This window comes from Oncorhynchus tshawytscha, linkage group LG26, assembly GCF_018296145.1.
Source record: "Oncorhynchus tshawytscha isolate Ot180627B linkage group LG26, Otsh_v2.0, whole genome shotgun sequence".
Lineage (NCBI taxonomy): Eukaryota > Metazoa > Chordata > Actinopteri > Salmoniformes > Salmonidae > Oncorhynchus > Oncorhynchus tshawytscha.
This window is the reverse complement of record NC_056454.1, coordinates 12,203,690-12,220,031: the sequence shown is the minus strand read 5'-3', so window position 1 is coordinate 12,220,031 and position 16,342 is coordinate 12,203,690. Positions and strand designations below refer to the sequence as shown.

General features: G+C 43.1%; 1 protein-coding gene across 1 annotated transcript in view; it reads right to left on the bottom strand.

The window, feature by feature from the left end:
* The window catches only part of LOC112225171 (glycerol-3-phosphate dehydrogenase, mitochondrial), a 38,436-nt gene that overhangs the window by 14,784 nt on the left and 7,310 nt on the right, over window positions 1–16,342 (bottom strand). Inside the window, exons 4-12 of the mRNA XM_024388854.2 lie at window positions 14,240–14,364; window positions 12,984–13,081; window positions 12,039–12,202; window positions 8,300–8,464; window positions 7,069–7,213; window positions 5,934–6,127; window positions 2,307–2,441; window positions 1,556–1,731; window positions 474–605 (exon numbers count right to left, since the gene is read on the bottom strand). Coding sequence (XP_024244622.2) covers window positions 474–605; window positions 1,556–1,731; window positions 2,307–2,441; window positions 5,934–6,127; window positions 7,069–7,213; window positions 8,300–8,464; window positions 12,039–12,202; window positions 12,984–13,081; window positions 14,240–14,364 — 1,334 coding nt within the window. The remainder of the gene's footprint in view (window positions 1–473; window positions 606–1,555; window positions 1,732–2,306; window positions 2,442–5,933; window positions 6,128–7,068; window positions 7,214–8,299; window positions 8,465–12,038; window positions 12,203–12,983; window positions 13,082–14,239; window positions 14,365–16,342) is intronic.

The following is a 16,342-nucleotide window of genomic DNA, read 5'->3' as shown; positions in this document are numbered from 1 at the left end:
TACTGTATGTGCAGATATGTGCACTGATCTCTCGCTCTCTCTCTGCTGTGTCCACTGAGCCGTTGGGCCCACCCAGCAAACTCATTGGATAACGCTGGGCAGACCTCTTGCTAGCAGTCATTCAAATGCGAGGGGCTGAAGCTCATTTTCGAGAACTCTAATTGCTAGGGGACTGACCCAGGTGAGGGGAAATGAAGGGAAAATAGCGAGGCACAGCTTCAAGAAAACATTTGCTTTCAAACTTGGGATTTTGTGGCTAATTGAGGTAAAACAGTCATTCTGCTCATAGATTATGCATGTATGAACTACACACTCACACACCTAGCCCAAAGTGGGATGTTAAAAAAATATGCCAAAGTACCGGAGCATGTCTTTAACTACAGTAACTTCCTATGTTTCCCAGAATTCCCGGTTGGGAATTTTGGGGAAAGTGACTGGAATTTTGCAGCCCTGGATATAATGTACATACAAACCTCACTCTCAATGTAGGGGAATTCAGATACGAGGCGTTTGCCGACAATGGGCCATCGTTTGCCGGTGACATGGGCCATTTTGGCGACCTCGTAAGCCCTCCCTCCGTAGGAAGAGGCCAGATGTTGGGCCACCTGGACACCACACACATTTGCAATCCAGTTAAAATCCAAACAGAATGGGCCAATGTTCCCTGGGAAATCCATTGCACTTAAACAGCACCTTTTGATATGAGATCAATACGATGTATTAACAGTCGAGTCACTCATGGTGGAGATGGCTGCAGAGGAGACAGCATGCTTTGACTGTGATACATTATGTGCCAGAACTAAACAAAGAAGAAGTTATTTCAATTCAACCGGTTTGGTTACTTTTTTTCCACTAAAGGTCACGCGCTGTCAAAAATATCAGCACATTGACCTTTTTAAACATTCCGGCAACATCAGGATCATAGATTAGGCTTTCTTCCCTATTCCGCGCTAACGAAGGGTTAAATCTCATTCACACTAAGTCACAGGGGGCTGCAACTCTCTCGGCTTGTCATTTGCAGGTCATTGTACAGTTCATTTGAAGTCTAACATGGCGTGGACTGTCCTGGAGATGTGTCTGAGTGGTGCAGTGACAGAGAGAGTGCAAGCTGCACTGTTAATCCACTGTGCTAAAAGCACTGGTGTTCAATTCACTCATTGGCCAAGATGAACACATGTGGCTCATCATTGGGATGTCAGGGTACTGATGGCACAATCTTCATTTGACAGCAGCTTCCGGGATTGTGTGGACTCATGTACCAAAGGAGCCATTCAATTCAGCTTTACAAATGGGCCTGACTATTCATTAGTATCCACCTACAAATTGATGTCATACAATTATGGCAGACCATTACTTTAAAGTTGGCACCTCAATAAATCATTACAACTACCTAAAATGATTGGTAACTTTTTTCCAGAAACCCTAGGTGGAGGATTCCGGAACATCTGCTTATTCCTTCCTGATTTCGGGAATCTTCCAGCCAGGATTTCAGAAAAACCTGGGAATGTTGGGAAAGTTAACAGAATTTTGCAACTAGTAGTAATTTTGCAACCACCTCCACCTCCAGGCCATAGTCCTGTACCAGGCGGATGTACATGGTAGGAGTCCAGTCTTTAGCTCCCTCTAGCATCAGGCCCACTGTCTTACTGGGGCCAGCAGAAAGGTTATGGGCCTTGACTGCAGCATCCAGGGTATCCTCCGCCATGGAGCGATATGTTGTCCATTTCCCACCTAGACAAGGATTTAAAATGTGGTGTTATTATCACACTACTTGTAATAGTCTTCATATGGTGTAATTACCACTACTTGTAATAGACTTGTGTTCATATGGTGTTATTACCACACTATATATAATAAACTTGTGTTCATATGGTGTTATTACCACACTATATGTAATAAACTTGTGTTCATATGGTGTTATTACCACACGATCTGTAATAGACCTGTGCTAATATGGTGTTATTACCACACTATATGTAAGACCTGTGTTAATATGGTGTTATTACCACACTATATGTAATAGACTTGTGCTAATATGGTGTTATTACCACACGATCTGTAATAGTCTTGTGCTAATATGGTGTTATTACCACACTATATGTAAGACCTGTGTTAATATGGTGTTATTACCACACTATCTGTAATAGACTTGTGCTAATATGGTGTTATTACCACACTATCTGTAATAGACTTGTTAGTGCTGCAATTCAAGTATAGGCCTATATTATCTCACACAGAGTAAGTTACATGTACAGCATGATTAGCATTGATAAAATGCAGTGAAACATTTGACTGTACAGACTAACCAGCGATGGTGACCAGTCCGCTGTCACTGATGTGGACAATATGATTCCTGCAGATTGACTGAGTGTCCTTGGAGTTGGGGTTTGTGACCAGCGGACGAATACCACTCCAGGCTGCCAAGACATCTCCTCTCCTCACTGCACAGGACAAAGAGTCCAGACAGAGTGAGACCACACACACACACACACACACACACACACACACACACACACACACACACACACACACACACACACACACACACACACACACACACACACACACACACACACACACACACACACACACACACACACACACACACACACACACACACACACACACACACACACACACACACACACACACACACACACGTTAGGCTACACAAAGCAGGAGAAACACAAAGCTATGAGAGTGATGGACAGCTAGTGGAATCCTTGCACGCCTAAATAACACCTCCCTCCTCTACTGCTAGAAAATAAATGACTTCCAACTCATACGCCACAACAGCCGCTCTCTCTTCATATCGCGGTGACATATAAAGAATTAAATATTAATATGCTGTTGTGTATCGATTGAAAAAATAGCTGCCACTATAATGGGCTGGTTGATATTTCTGAATAAAACAATGACAAACTCGTTATCAAAGGGCATTTTTTAAACATTTATGACAGCTGAGTAGCTATGGGGCTGAAGGCCTCACATGGGCAGTAAAAGGGGAGCAGATAGAGACAAAGCTAATTTGTACGGCGGTGCAAAGTGAGAGCTATGCATGATAAACAACATCTCTGGTTGCAACCCAAATGGAATCCTGTTCCCTATTTAGTGCACTACTTTCGACCAGGTTCCATAGGGCTCTGGTCAAAACTAGTGCACAATATAGGGGAATAGGGAAACAGCCCGCTCGGTCTCCAACTCTGGCTGTATTCAACATAGGGGACCCGCTGGCTGCATTCAAGAGTTCACCGGCTCAGTCTGATTGACTTCAACTTTGTGGGTATACTTTCTAGTCCAGTATGGTGTCCATATTAGGACAGCCTCAGAAGTCTGAGATTGATTCATACCTAAAAAACCATTCAACTCACACTGAAAACATATACATTTACCCTTCCTCAAAAAGTATGGCTGTGAACAAAGGACATATTCTTCCACGCAGAAATGTGGGTTGTCTGGGATGTGAAGGATACAATATGAAAAAGAGTGCCATTTTTGGATTATAAGAGACAATATGAGTTGAACTGACGGGTCCTTTGTTGGGATGACTCATTATCAGGGAATGGAGGCCGTGTGGAAACATTCCACCATGCCGAGAGAGTGTGCATTCCAAATAGAAACCTATTCCCTATATAGTGCACTACTTTTGACCAGAGCCCAATGGGCCCAAGTCCAAAGTAGAGCACTATATAGGGAATAGGGTGCCATTTGGGACATAACAGAGTCCAGTCCGTACTGCAGTAGAGGAACAAAGCAGGCCCAGTGCTTCAGCTGCAGCAACAGCAGGCCAGGGATGTGCTACTGGTACGGTCCTGTTACAGTCAGACCTGGGTTCAAAACTATTTTAAATCTTTTAAACACTTTTAGCAATTGATTTAGCCTGCTTGGAGTGCCAGATGGGTGGTATTTGCAGTTTTATGACTATTCTATTGGTTCCATTGTGCCAGGCAAGCTCAATCGAGCCCAGCTAAAGTATTTGAAATTATTTCAAATAGTAATTGAACCCAGGTTTGGTTCCAGTAAGGATCTGGAACTGTCTGCTGGGTGTCACTCAGAGGTTGGTGTGACTGTGAGAAGCCATGGAGACCACTTCCTTACGGGAAGGACTGGAGGAAGGACTGAGGAAACACTGCCTGTCCACTCTAGGCCACTATGTCTCCTCTGAGGTGTCACCGCCACATAATGTGACAAATCCCCCCTGGAAAGATCCTCCTCTTCTCCTTTCCTCTGCCGTTCAGAATTACTGGAGACTCCACGTCTGGAGCCCCAGCACGTCCACAGGCAAGGACGGAGAGATGAGACGGAGGAGAAAAGTCAGCTCCCTCATGGCCTCCGGCTCCATCACTTCACACTTGTGTGTTTTTTTTGTTCTCAGGCCGTAGGGTCTTCTGCTCCGACTGTGACCACAGGACTTGGGGAGACAGGGTCTCGCCCAGACATACGCCACATGTCAGCCTGGCGGGCCGTCCAGAGCACAGAGCATGCTGGCTGCAGCATGGAGCTGCCCGGACGCTGGTCTGAGACCTGAGTCGCAGAGCCCCCATGACATATAGTCCTCCTCCATACGCTCCATATAGACAGAGCTACTGTACTGTACAGGTGCCACCTCTCTACTGTCTCAAGGTCTTGGTAGAAGGAAAGCTGGCAGCTAATGAGTAGGAAATGTGCAAAAACCTTTTGGGGTAAATCTTATGCTGGATATAGATAGATGGAAAATAATGATGGAGAATGCAGTGCTTTGGCATTACTGTGCCATTAGATTGGCTGGCCAGGAGAGGATGTGGATGTAGACTAGAATCAAGCTAATCAATCAAATAATCTCGACAACCCCTTGTGCACTGAAAACAATTAGACCACTTCTCCAAAATCAATAGCACTGCATTCTGTTTAGACATCCAACGGTCCTTCATTTAATAAAGTCTCCCTGGGTTTTGATAAACCAGTCAATCGGCAAGGCCATCAGAGGCCCCAAATCGGAAAAACATATACAAAATACATAATAAGGGCTCCAGGAAGGTCTCATAAAAATCGCAAATCGAAAACAATATAATTTAATGTGGTATTGGTTATTTTTCACTTATTCATAACAAACCTCCCATGTGGAGGTATAGTGAGTAGAAAGCAGATAATCTATTTTGTCCTAAGTGTTTAGGGAAACAACAAGCAGCAGTGCATTATAGTCGAAGGAAACAAAACAACTATGGACGAAATGAAATAGGGCTTCACAAAGTTCCGATAAGAAATCCTCAGAGTGTTGTTGGTTGATGTCTCCTGTTTCTCGACTGCAGGTCCCCATACATAATTAAAGCAGGAATTTGTATCTGTCTGCACTCTGTGGCCGCCTGATGAATTAATATCTGGCGGAAGTCCTACACTGTGCTACACTGCCATCACATTAGCCCATTTATATCAGTCAGCTGCTTGCTCCATCAGCTATTTGTAAATCTAGAGGGGGGAAATACTGTGAGATTGTCGGACGTGTATTTATTATCATAAATGTCTGTTATGAATGAGGTATGATTGTAACGTCATTATAGTGCCGTAAGTGTAAAAGTATAGCACACGAGTGATTCATGGCTTGTAAAGGAAATGCCGTATTGTGTTGACATTGCTACCTTTATAACTTTAGCATCATGGCCTTCCTGTCCATCACCCTATGGAAGATTGACTTGGGGGAAAAAATGCTGTATAGAATACAAGCATTTCACTGATATATCATTTTTACAAAACGATCCAGACTTCTGAAATGACTGGATATTCCAGTTATTATAAAGATATAACTGGCTAATTGAGTTATTATATAGATAACGCATATTGCATTATGAAAAGTTTGGTAAAGAAATGTCAATTCATGATTATAGTAGAGATCTTCTACCCCTGCACTGTGAATCCCTCGGAGAAACCATAAGCAGGTCATTGCAGGTCATAGTCACCTTCGACATCGGGGCTGAGGTAGTTGCGGACCTCCGTGAGGATGAAGTTGATGTCCTCCTCCATGGGGATGGGGTGCGGTGTGATCTCCGTGGGCGTGTCCGTGGTCCCGGCGATGGTCATCTTCTCCCAGGGCAGGAAGAAGATGACGCGTCCGTCGCTGGTGGCTGGGTCCAGGAGCCCCATGTTGTCTGGACTGAAGGTAGGGTGCAGGGGTGTGGTGGAGGGGGTGTGGTGGAAGTAGAGTGGGGGAAGCAAACAAGAAGACTGCATTAACCTTTGGTCTGCTGGAGGTCGTGAGCGGGCCGACTGGGGGACACCCCATAATCAGGCTCCTGTCAACGGTCTTTCCAGGAGATTAATTCTGCTGGTTTCAATTCCAGCTACGCCACTGCTCCCGTATAGTTCCAGCGACAGCATAGCACTCATATTGTCCTGTTTAAAACACATGCACACGCTACTGACTCAATTTAATACAGGAAACAGGGGGGGTAGAGGTGGCGGGAAAAAGGGGGGGGCACTTTTTTGTTGCCCTGCAAACACAAGTAACATGCATCAACAAGAAAACCAGCACTCTTAGAAAAAAGGATTCCAAAATGGTTCTTCGGCTGTCCCCACAGGAGAACCCTTTTTGGTCCCAGGTAGAACTCTTTTGGGTTCCATGTAGAACCCTATGTGTAAAAGGCTTCTACCTGGAACCAAAAAGGGTTCTTCAAAGTGTTTTCCTATTGGGACTTTTAGGTTCTAGATATCACCTTTTTTCCTAAAAGTGTAGGCATTACAGGAAAGTCTGGTTGAGTAGGCCAACAGCTCTCTTCAAAAATCCATATTCATCTGGAGATAAACGGCATACAATGCCATCTGTTAGCTTGATTAAACTCATCTAAATGGCCTTTTCAACCTAACAGGGAGTGTGAAGAAACACAAAGAGACATGATTCCCCTGAACAGAACCCCTCAGCACCAAGCACTTGTTCTGAACCATCCATGCAAGAGCATCTTGTATCGTAAGAGTGCTTATGTTTTGTCCTGGCTGTCCCCGTCTCGTGGCTCAGCCGATGGTGCTAATGAATTGATCAGCCAGGCGCTAATGATGCAGTGATGCAAGGGGGTGATGGAAGGGGGCGTCGTGTGTTACCTGTAATAGCCCGGGATGACGATGTGCACCCCAGCACTGGGCTGACAGATGTTGGGGTTCTTCTGATCATCCATTTTCCGCAGTGCATCGGTAAAAGGTCCCGTGGCATTGATAACACATTTGGCTCTGACATCAAATTCCTGCCCTATGAAAGAAAACAGCATCAATCACCAGGGGCCATTCATCTGTACCCAGTGACAACCGGGATTATTAATTTATCAGCCAACACCCCTTCCGTAATAGAGTGGCTCGCGTGTGTCCATGGGAGACTTCAGAAGACTGTAATTAATAGGAACCAGACATACCTAATTTCCCTCTCGCCTCTTTGTGTCAAAGTGCAGCCCAAGAGGCAGTGTGCGAGGGAGTGCTTTTAATGCGCACAGGGAAATGTATGCATCCCAAATGGCATGCCATTCCCTATTTACTGCACTACTTTTGACCAGGGCCGATCAGAAGTAGTGCACCATGTAGGGATTAGGGTACCATTTGGGATTCAGCCCATGTTTGTTAATGTGCTGCCTGGTGTTGACGAGCCTTTACAATGGGGCCCATATCAAACGTAGCACAATGATACTAAATGATCTGTTTTGACAACGACTTAAAAGAACGGACTACCCTCCTAATTTGACTTGTGACACCATGTCATAACGAAAGTAGCGAAAAGCTAAACTGAGCGACATAGAAATGACATTTTGTACGAATTTTCAAGCATATAATTGTAACACCTGACACATTCACATCGTAGAGAGAAACAGGAATACAGTCAACTGAATTAGCGCCGAATAGTGATTCAAAGTACTCTTACAAGCGCTTTACTTGTGAGGCCTCTCTCTCACACCAAAGAAAGTGAGCAGTTTCTTCTTCAGAAAGAAAGAAAGCACACATATCTTTCAAAACATCAGGGGGCAGTCATGTGTTGAGACCCTCAAATCTTGGTTATGTTTTATTCCTCCAAAGCCACTGCTATGCGTGACATTTAAAAAGGTAAGTTAGGCCATTTGGAGTACGCTAATTCCATATTATATTGCTAGCAGATCGGAAGGAGCTCTCTACACCATAAAATGCTTATAAAATATTAAAGCCCCACATTAGATCTGCGATGACTATGTGCAAAATACCACTGATTAACAGGGCTACCTAACAGGCAGGCTCTGAGAGCTGACGCCCTGTGGTGAGTGCTAGGGGGCAGGGAGGAAGGACGGAAGCAGCGGCTTTGTAGCTGTAGTTTCACCTGTGATCACGTCCCTGCAGCGCGCTCCACAGACCCTCTCTTTGCCCATCTGAGGATCTACCCTCTTCAGTAGGTGCACCACTTCAGTGTAATTGGCTATGGCAGCCCCATACCTGGCAGCAGTGAGGGCGATGGCGAGGTTCATTCGAGCGTCGTTGTGTTGTCCTGCAGCGGGGGGACAGGACCAGGGGAGAGGATGTGAGTCACCCCCAGCCTGTGACTGGTGGTATGGAAGTGTGTCGGAACCGATATGTCACATCTGTCCCTGTCACTTTGCATCAGTGGGATGGCTGCTCTGGCCACACAAGGAGCACACTTAAAGCCACAGTGGCCCTTTGGCCTGTGTGTGCTGTTCTTATGGAGCCACCACCACCCTGCACTGGAATGGGGGGCTCCACAAGAACAGCGGGCTGGGCTGGGCTGGTCAAAGTGTTAAACCTACCAAGCTATCAAGTGAGGACAAAATCTACTTACAACCAATCAATAATACTGCTCCTTTTCAAAATGGGTGCAAAATGTGGGGAAATGATCATCGAAAATAATTCTTTGCAATGTCCCTGGTACATCAGTATCAGGAGTGGGATTCTGACAGTGACGGATCTACTTGTAAAGCAGAAGATCCCTCCGCAGAATCCTTTTAATGAAGAGAGGAATCCGGTATCAAGATTTATGGATTAATCCCTCGCTGGCTTGAAAATATACTCAGATCTATATTCAAGAGTCAGGAGGTCATAAGTTTTGTGATTTAAATGAAAGGGTCTAAAAGGTGACAAATGAACAAAGCCCGGTTTCATTAGGAAGGGATTCTTATGTACATCTTTGAAGATTTATCGCTGGAAAATCCTTTGGTTCAAAGTAGAGAAAAGAACAGAGATGATTAATCACTTTTAATGTTGGTGTCTTGGGCGACTTTCTTTCTATTTGTTATTGCCAGGCGAGGTTCAAGTCCTCATTGTTGGCCTTGAGGGGAAGAGAATGTTGTTACTTTGCAGGAATGTTCTTTTGTGCCTTGATTTATTTGCGGTTTGAACGACCAGAGGCTAGGTAACTGGTAGGCTCTGCTGGTTAATGCTACCGCATGCTCCGAGCCATTCCACCACTAAGAAAAATAAATTCATTAATTGGAAACAAAAAGTAAAACATGAGAAAACAACACATTTAAAGGCCACATTTTAGAATGAATTACATACAAGAGTATGCACCCTGCCATGATGTATTAGGAGGACCATAGAATACACTTCCTCATCTCTGTAGGCTGAATATGACCATTAGAGTGTATGGTTGGCTAACATGTGCTGTGCTGTGGGTGTACAGTCAGTGTGTCTGATCCTGGATGATTGTTGAGCCCCCTGCTGACCTCTAACCTCATGATCCACAGCTCTCCGCTATGAGCCTAGCTCCGCTGCGAGTCACACATTCACATCGCCCAGATTACAGCTACATCCATCACAATGTTAAAATAATCCGATTACAGCTACACTTACCACCACAATGTTCAATGTGACTTAGTTCCAGGATTAGACAGATAACGTAACAAAGGATTATTACCATGCCATATTTATAATAATGGGATTATAATCTGATAACGCTAATAATGATAATACATAATACAAATAATCTGAACATTAAAGCGCAGGCCATCAATAATGAGCATAGGGAGGGAGCTGAGTGTCATGTCTCCCTAGAGGAGAGACAGTTGAGTGGGAGCCTCGGCCTCCTCCCCTACAGCCCCGTACCTCCTCCTCCACTATAATCCGCGCGTCCTGGAGGTACAAAACTCATTGGAGTGAGAGGAACTCCATGGCTGGACAAAATGCTGCAAAATGACAGGGACAATAATGACATCATGTCTCCCAGTCATGAGAGAGAGAGAGATGCTTGGCTGGGCTGACTTGTCCAATTAAATTGTTGCAGGTACAGCGGGGGACGCAGTTATTATCCCAGACGCTTCTGCGAATGACTCCTCTGGCTAAAGGAGAGGAGGGCAACGAAGGGAGGGGAGATAAACATACACAAAGAGTCTGTATTTCCTAAAAAATGCATATGAAAATAATGTAGTGTAATAATTGTCATATATCACATTATTACAGCTATACTGTAATATTGCATAGGACATAGCAGCCTGGTGTTTAGAGCGTTGGGCCAGTAACCAAAAGGTTGCTGGATCGAATCCCCGAGCTGACAAGGTAAAAACAAAAAAAGGTCGTTCTGCCCCTAAACAAGGCAGTTAACCCACTGTTCCCCGGTAGGCCATCATTGTAAATAAGAATTTGTTCTTAACTGATTTGCCTAGTTAAAAAAAAAATATATATATATATATATATAGTATTCACTGCCATCAACTTTGAAATGGATCCATTTCAGTTTGAATATTTTGATCTATAGCTCCTCATGTGTGTTGTTCCCCAATCAATTTGATCATTTTGGGCTAAATTGTATGATCTAAGGCTAAGGCATGTCTACATGTTGAAACTATGTGAGCGTGATGACTTGAAGAATCCTGAGGAGATACACGGAAGCAGTCAAAGCCCAATCCCACCTAAGGAACGTCAGCTTTTAAAATGTCATTGCCATAATTGTTACCGATTGAATAACAGAAGGGGGGGGGGGAAATGTCTGTCAAACTAGCCTAACACATACAACACAACTTAATATTTTCATCCAGGTCTTTACACCTTTTAAGTTTCAGTCATTTACCAAAATAGTATGATATTTAGAGAAGTGCTTAAAAAAATATATATGTAAAATTGTATTTTGACATTGAAGAAAACCAAACGGAGAAGTGATATTATAAAACAGAGCTAAATGATAGAGCTCCAGCATAACACCCTCTCTCCCACTCACTTCTGCTAAATGAGTAAGGCTGACAGATAGATCACTGCTCAGATCGCAGCCACATTCCCTTAGAAATATGTTGCCTTTTTTTTGCAGTACATGGGAATCCACATATCCTCAAATGTTTAATGAGGTCTGACAGATAGCCTGGAGAAACCAAGTTGGGAGTTTGAGGCTACGTAGGAGACCTTGAGTAAACAGGACATGCTATGTACACCCCGGCTAACAATCAACATATGCTTTGTTTTTCTGATGCCAAAACGCGGCACGGATAGCCGGAAGGAAAGATGGGTCCTGGGACTGGATGGAACCAACAAGGGATTGCCTACTGGCTATTTTCTGCTTAAAACCACGTTGTTTCTAATTTGTTTACGCTCACATAGCCAGCAATTACATTGCTGTGTACGCAAAAGGAGTTATTTCTATGAAGGAACATAAAAGACAAAAGATTCAGGAGATAAAATAATAATTTACATTCTATGCAGGATTATAAACTGGGTGGTTCGAGCCCTGAATGCTGATTGGCTGAAAGCTGTGCTATATACCACGGTATGACAAAAACATACTTTTTACTGTTCTAATTACGTTGGTAACCAGTTTCTAATAGCAATGAAACACCTTGGGGGTTTGTGATATATGGCCAATGTACCATGGTTAATGGTTGTATCCAGGCACTCCTCGTTTCGTCGTGCTTAAGAACAGCCCTTATCAGTGGTATATTGGCAATATACCAAACCTCCTCGTGCTTTATTGCTTAATTATATCATATATGTTAATGACACAGATTTCACTTACAAAACAGGATTCTTAGTGAAAAAATGACTTTAAAAGGTGCAGAGTCTTTTTTTTTGCAGGACTGATTGGGTCAGTGGTTCTATATTTGGTGAAAAGGTTTGCGGCTTACCATCATAGTAGACAATGGCTCCGACCAGTTTGTCTCTCTTCAACATAGGAAAGAGCTCCAGAGCCTTGGTCTTGGTGAGGATGTAGCTGCTCTTCAAGCACTGGGCTCCAGCCACCAGGTCGTATATCTTGATCCCTGCCCAGTAGTAGGGAAGCTGCCACCACCTCACACACAGTGGAAAAGTTACAATTAAAAGGGGAGTTCCACCACTTTTTCGCCTCATGTTCAACATCTCCAGCACCATACCAGTGTCTACATATGTGAAAACGCTGCATTTCTACGTTCTGTAATCAAAAAGATCATTAGAAAAGGTCATAAGAAAGTGCCACTTGATGATGTCATCACGTTCCGATGATTTACTATGAATCAATTAGGTGTCATTCAGTAAGTGTATTTTTGGTTCACGCTAAATATACAATAGATAATACATTCTGAGGTTTATGGACTATAATAGAATTGGGAAGGTAGGTATAAGATGTGCACTTCTGAGTGTGACGGATATAGGGTCTGTGTTGGCATGATGACTTTAGGCAGTGCATGGCAGAGCACTGGAAGCCAAACCGGTTTTCCCACACCCTTCAGTAATGAGACACACCTGTTCACTGCTTTAAATACCAGAGAAGGATCTTAAATGTCATGTGCAATTAATGCTCATGATACCAGGCATCACCAATCAAATCAAGCCCCTAAGTTCACACAAGGCTCAGAGAGCTGGGGTGAGATGGTGAGATTGTGAGCAGGTACAGGTGGACCATCAGCCATTTTACCCATACCCACAATGGGCCTCTCAGCCCCGGGTGATTGTCTTAAAGTTTATTGCCATTCAGGTGAACTTATCTCCATCTTCAAAACTTTATGTGTAAGGTTTACAGCGTCATGTGGTATTTTCGGTGGTATGTGTAGTGAGAAACGATGTGAGAGGCGGAGACTGGAGGTTATTCTTACTTGTATATGGGGAGCATGATGGGTAAAAGTGCAGTCAGATGAGGGGCGATATTCAGGAGGTTGGAACGCTCATGCAGTGCTTCCTTCACCATCATATACTGGAGGAGAAAAGAGGATCAAAATGGATTACATCCAAATCAAATCAAGCTTTATTTATACAGCACATTTCAGACATGGAACGCAACGCACCGTGCTTCACAGAACAAAAATATACATTTAAAACATTTAAGAAATTAAACAATTCCATTTATACAATTTAAAAATGAAACAATGAGCAAAATGATACAATTAAAAACATGATCCACTTAGCACTTTCTGAAGACTGGTTATATTTTGTCTCTCTCAATGCCTAATGCGGTAGTGCTGAGGTCACGTGAGAAAAAAATACTGAACTACACTGACTCCTATCAGAGTAGCTAATATAACCATTAAGTGTGAATAAATAGACATTTAACCCCTTAATCCTAATGGCGTGCTATGAAATACAGTAACATCAGGTTCATTGTATTTCTTTAACAGATATACAGTATACATGGGTCATGTCTTCTTAAGTGAGGGACTTAAATGGTATAATGGTGATTAATCATTTACTAGGCAGAAACGTGTAAATGTTATTGTTATCATGGATGACCAAAGTGGCCGGCCCAAAGCAAATATGGAATGAATTGCCTTAATTTGCTTTCCATTTCCTCGCTGGCTGGTGGAGTAGGTGAGGAGTCTGTACTTTGCTGCACTGCTTCTGACTTTGCAGTTATGTTTCCTGCAATCACACTAATTGGCCCCTTCTCCAGCCACCTCCAAGGCCCCAGCATGTTCAAACAGATAGGAAAAAAAAGACTTAAAAAAAAAAAAAGAAAAACACACAGCCCTAAAATAATGAGATTCTTCAAGTGCTCTGAAATGTAACAGAAAACTGTGACATTTGAGTTCGAACCTCGGTGACTCTTCTTAACAATAAACAGACAAAATAAGGCCCAAATGCTTTATTCCTCCCATTACTCTGATATAAATGTCCTGTATTAGCCTAATTCCCATCTTGATAATGACAGGGGCGCTAGCTACTCCTTCCTCTCTTTCCCAGTTGTAGGAATTCTTTGAAATAACTTAGAAAATCATAGGCACTCACTCAAGGCAAGCATGTCAAGACCTTTTTTTGAATGAAAAATGATTCCAGATGGTAAATAAAGCAATATGACCAGACGGACCAGGAATTCACCGGATAAGTGTCAGCTGCAGAGAAAAAATGAGGCATTTACCTGTTCGTAATCTAATTTCACAATGGCTTTCTGTAGATATCGGACTCCTCCGTGAATGAGCTTGGTGCTCCGGCTGCTGGTCCCAGATGAGAAATCGTCTCGCTCCACCAGGGCAGTTTTAAGATCTGGCGGCGGGAAGGGAACCGAGGCAACAGATCAACGGCAAGCTGAGATTTGGCTACTTATTGTCCCAAATGTTTAGAATACATCACACATTATTTTCATATGCATGGACTACTGCTGTAATAATGGATGATGGGAGAAATATTGTGCAGGCATACATATTCCATTGGGTAAAAACTGCAAACATTTTCATTACACCGACGGTATGAACCACAAAAACGAGTCAAAATGTTTGATAATAATTCAAGGTCCTAACAAGTAAAACATGTAATAAAAAAGACTGTACAAATCACTTTACTTAATCATGTTTTTGTAATTATATTGTTATCAAAAAGGAGAGTATATTGGAGGAGAAATTGTCTTGACTTCCAGAGAATTCATTAACATTGAAACTGCTCCTCACTCCCACCATTAGAGGCTTGTTTGCTGTCCCTGACAGAAAGACACCGTAAATCCCAATTTTGAAAGAAAAAAAAGGGAAAATAAATGTGGATTAGGAAAGGGGGATATGGCAGGGGTTTACAAAACCCCTGCTATTTCACCATTAGACAGTCAAATCGATAAAGGAGAAAAACAGCTTAAAGTAACCTCTAACCAAGTTTAAAGTTTTAATGGCACATGCACAAGTACAGTGAAATGCCTTCCTTGTAAACTCATAACCCAACAATGCACACAAGAAATAAGAATTGGAAGTATGAAATACACAATAATGTAAGACAAAGGAGACGATTGTGGACTACAGGAAAAGGAGGGCCGAACACACCCCCGTTCACATTGAAGGGACTGTAGTGGAGCAGGTTGAGAGTTTCAAGGTCCTTGGTGTCCACATCACCAACAAACTATCATGGTCCAAACACACCAAGAAAGTCATGAAGAGGGCACGACAAAGCCTATTCCCCCTCAGAAGACTGAAAAGATTTGGCACGGGCCCCAAGATCCTCAAATAGTTATACAGCTGCACCTTCGAGAGCATCCTGACCAGTTGCATCAGCGCCTGCTATGGCAACTGCTCGGCATCCGACATTAATAAGGCGCTACAGAGGGTAGTGCGTACAGCCCAGTACATCACTGAAGCCAAGCTTCCTGCCATCCAGGACTTATATACTAGGCGGTGTCAGAGTAAGGCCCCAAAAAATTGTCAAAGACTCCAGTCATCCAAGCCATAGACTGTTCTCTCTGCTCCCGCACTGTAAGTGGTACCGGAGCGTCAAGTCTAGGTCCAAAAGGCTCCTTAACAGCTTCTACCCTCAAGCCATAAGACTGCTGAACAATTCATCAAATGACCACACAGACTTTAAAAAAAATTTAAAAAAATGTTTTTGTTTATTTAGTAAACATTTTCTTAAATCGATTTTCTTAAACTGCATTGTTGGTTAAAGGCTTTTAAGTAAGCATACTATATACAGGAAATATTTGAAAAGTCAGTTCCGATAGCATATTTACATGTGCAGGGATACTGGAGCAGCATTGATCATTGATTAGGATGTAATGGTAACCGCAAGAGGAACCCTCATCTGGGGAATGAAAGAGACATCTTTCAATTTTTGGTGATTGGACTCTTAGTCTCTTCCAGGGAAAAGAATCCTAGCTATTCAATCCTAGCTATTCTGGAGTTCCAGCCTCCGTAGCTGGCTTCTGAAGCTCCTTACAGGCTGAATCCCAGGGAGATGGCTTGGAGGCAGCTTCTGCACCATGACTAGAAGGTTATGCAACATCAGGACAGAGAATATCCTCCCGCTGCTGTGAGGGGGGACCGGAACAAAAGTGTACAGCAGCTCAAAGTCCTTGCTAAATGCGGATTCAAACTGCAGCTGTTGTGAAAGCTGAATAAAGGGGATTCATCTGAATTTGAGAGAGAAAAATGTGAGACTAATCAAAATAGTTTTGCCTTAATAGTTTGTGATATCCACAATGAAGTGGTCATAGTTTATGTACAGCAATCAGCCAATTTCACTATGTTTCTTAGCAGTTATTTTACAG